Source organism: Palaemon carinicauda, chromosome 7, assembly GCF_036898095.1.
Source record: "Palaemon carinicauda isolate YSFRI2023 chromosome 7, ASM3689809v2, whole genome shotgun sequence".
Classification (NCBI taxonomy): Eukaryota; Metazoa; Arthropoda; class Malacostraca; order Decapoda; family Palaemonidae; genus Palaemon; species Palaemon carinicauda.
The window spans coordinates 25,153,745-25,156,244 of NC_090731.1; the positions used below are offsets into that span (position 1 = coordinate 25,153,745).

The following is a 2,500-nucleotide window of genomic DNA, read 5'->3' on the forward strand; positions in this document are numbered from 1 at the left end:
CGACGTATGGCTGCTGTGCCAAGGTAGTTAGTTCCCAGACCAGCACGCCGTAGGACCACTGGAATTGCAAAGGAAGACAAGGAAACATAATTATTTGGAAATGCTGGATACATAATTTTCTTTTTCTTTTAAAGCGGCTGTTGCAGTTAGATAAATTTGTAGAATGTGATTAGTGTGTTTCATGTAAAATACATTGTTATAAAAAAACTTAATTTTAATCGGAAATTCTCTATAAAAATAAGCTTCTCAGCCGCATTTCAGTAAAAAACAAGCGACCTTAATTTTTACCCTACTTTGTTATTATCTTTTGCTGGGTGGTGATCGGAATATAACTTCTTTACGTTAATATATCCGTTTTTAAAATGATAAATACCTGGCAACATTTACTCCAGGTTTTTACCATTTTTTAAATGCAAATTTGTAAGTGTACAAATTTCTTTTAAGTTTGTTACTTCAAGTTTCGCATGAAAATGGATATGAATTACAAAGGATTATTTCGAAAACAAAGTTATATTTTAATTTTCATGTGATACTTGAATGAACATACATTTTTTGACAAATAAACGCCAAACCTTCACTCAGGCCACAACACAATGGGTGCTGGTTGAGCCTTAGACTTTGATGTAATAAAGAGAGTTGTATCTAAATATGAATAACAATTAAGATATATATTAGCACCTACAAAAATAAAAACAATTGATAGTAAAAGCTATCATAAACACGTAGAGCAGTATTATTATTACGTAAAATTGACAGCATATACACCGATTTTATTAAATTAAAACTTTAAGGATGAATATCCTAAATATTTTTATCAAGTTGGACTAAGGATTGTTATAATGCTACAAATCCAATCATATGACAGAATACATTTTGATGGAGTACCGGTTGTTCTCTCTCTCTCTCTCTCTCTCTCTCTCTCTCTCTCTCTCTCTCTCTCTCTCTCTCTCTCTCTCTCTCTCTCTCTCTCTCTCTCTTTTTTTTTTCTTCTCTCTTTTTCTTTCCCTTACTTTCTCTCTCTCTCTCTCTCTCTCTCTCTCTCTCTCTCTCTCTCTCTCTCTCTCTCTCTCTCTCTCTCTCTCCATTGCAATCAGCCACTGTAAATTAGCAAGAAGTCACTCTAGATTACCACAGGCATATAAAATTTCATAGAATCGCAATTGTAACCAGCACGAGAAATTAAATACTAGTTAGCCGAGTGATACGACTGTACCGTAAGAACAGGAGACATAAAGAGTCAGGTAAAAGAACCAGCAAACATTAATTACTTACCACATCGCTAGCTGTGGAAATGGTACACTGGGTGATGGCTTCGTAAGCCATCCACTTGATCGGGCGCAATAACTCGGCTCCGACGGCCTCGTAGTCCGTTGGAAAGAGATCACGTGACAAAGCTGTGTCCGTAATTCGCAGCTGAAGTTTCTCGCTCACCCTGAAAGCAGATGTGGATTTGGGTTTACATAGATATCAGAGAAATTGTGTATTTATTTTTGGGTTTACATAGAAATCAACCTATGATGAATTTATTTTTGGGTTTACATAAATATCAAGGAATGATGTATTTATTTTTTGGGATTACGTAGATATCAACAAATTATGTATTTATTTTTGGGTTTACATAGAAATCAACAAATGATGTATTGATTTTTGGGTTTACATAGAAATCAACGAATTTTGTATTTATCATTGATTTTACATAGAAATCAACAAATATGTTTATTTTTGGGCTTACATAGAAATCAGCGAATTACGTATTTATTTATTTATGAAAATAAGAATAGCATTTACGAGTATAAGTAAATTCTTTTACTCTTTGAATGTGGAAAAATTAAATTAGAATTACAAGTAATTTATTAGCATGAATATATATATATATATATATATATATATATATATATATATATATATATATATATATATATATATATATATATATATATATATATATATATATATATATATATATATATTTATAATTATTGGAAGTTTTATCTTTCACTTGGGCTAGAGTTTATGAGTAAAAAGGATATACATATATAAGAAACTTTTTATTTTTAGATATAGTAAAAAAGAATGTACATATATAAGTGACTTTTTATTATTCCCAAAATTCTGCTTACATCATACAGTATAAAATGACCTGTGAATAAAGATATATAAATATCTTTATATCTGTTCAAATTTATCTACTTTAATCATTCCTTTGAAAAATCTCCAAAAGGACTTACACGCAATTCCTAGCAGCAATATCTCCATGAAGGATATTTGCCTTGTGAAGAAAAGCGAGACCCTGGGCTGCCTGTATAGCCAATTCTACTAATTCTGTCGCTCTGAGATGCCCACCACGGTGATCCAGAAGATACCTGATTTGGATGAGATTATTATAATAATAATAATAATAATAATAATAATAATAATAATAATAATAATAATAATAATAATAAACCGAAAAATATGATAAAAAGGTTGTTAAACAAGAACTGCTTCTAAACTGAACTGA

The 2,500-nt window shown here is 30.7% G+C and overlaps 1 protein-coding gene across 1 annotated transcript in view; it reads right to left on the minus strand.

Annotated features, from left to right (window-relative positions):
* The window catches only part of LOC137643533 (tyrosine-protein kinase Dnt-like), a 138,415-nt gene that overhangs the window by 620 nt on the left and 135,295 nt on the right, over positions 1-2,500 (minus strand). Inside the window, exons 7-9 of the mRNA XM_068376278.1 lie at positions 2,229-2,363; positions 1,273-1,432; positions 1-58 (exon numbers count right to left, since the gene is read on the minus strand). The exon at positions 1-58 is cut by the window's left edge and continues 620 nt beyond it. Of these exons, the coding sequence (XP_068232379.1) occupies positions 1-58; positions 1,273-1,432; positions 2,229-2,363 (353 nt within the window). The remainder of the gene's footprint in view (positions 59-1,272; positions 1,433-2,228; positions 2,364-2,500) is intronic.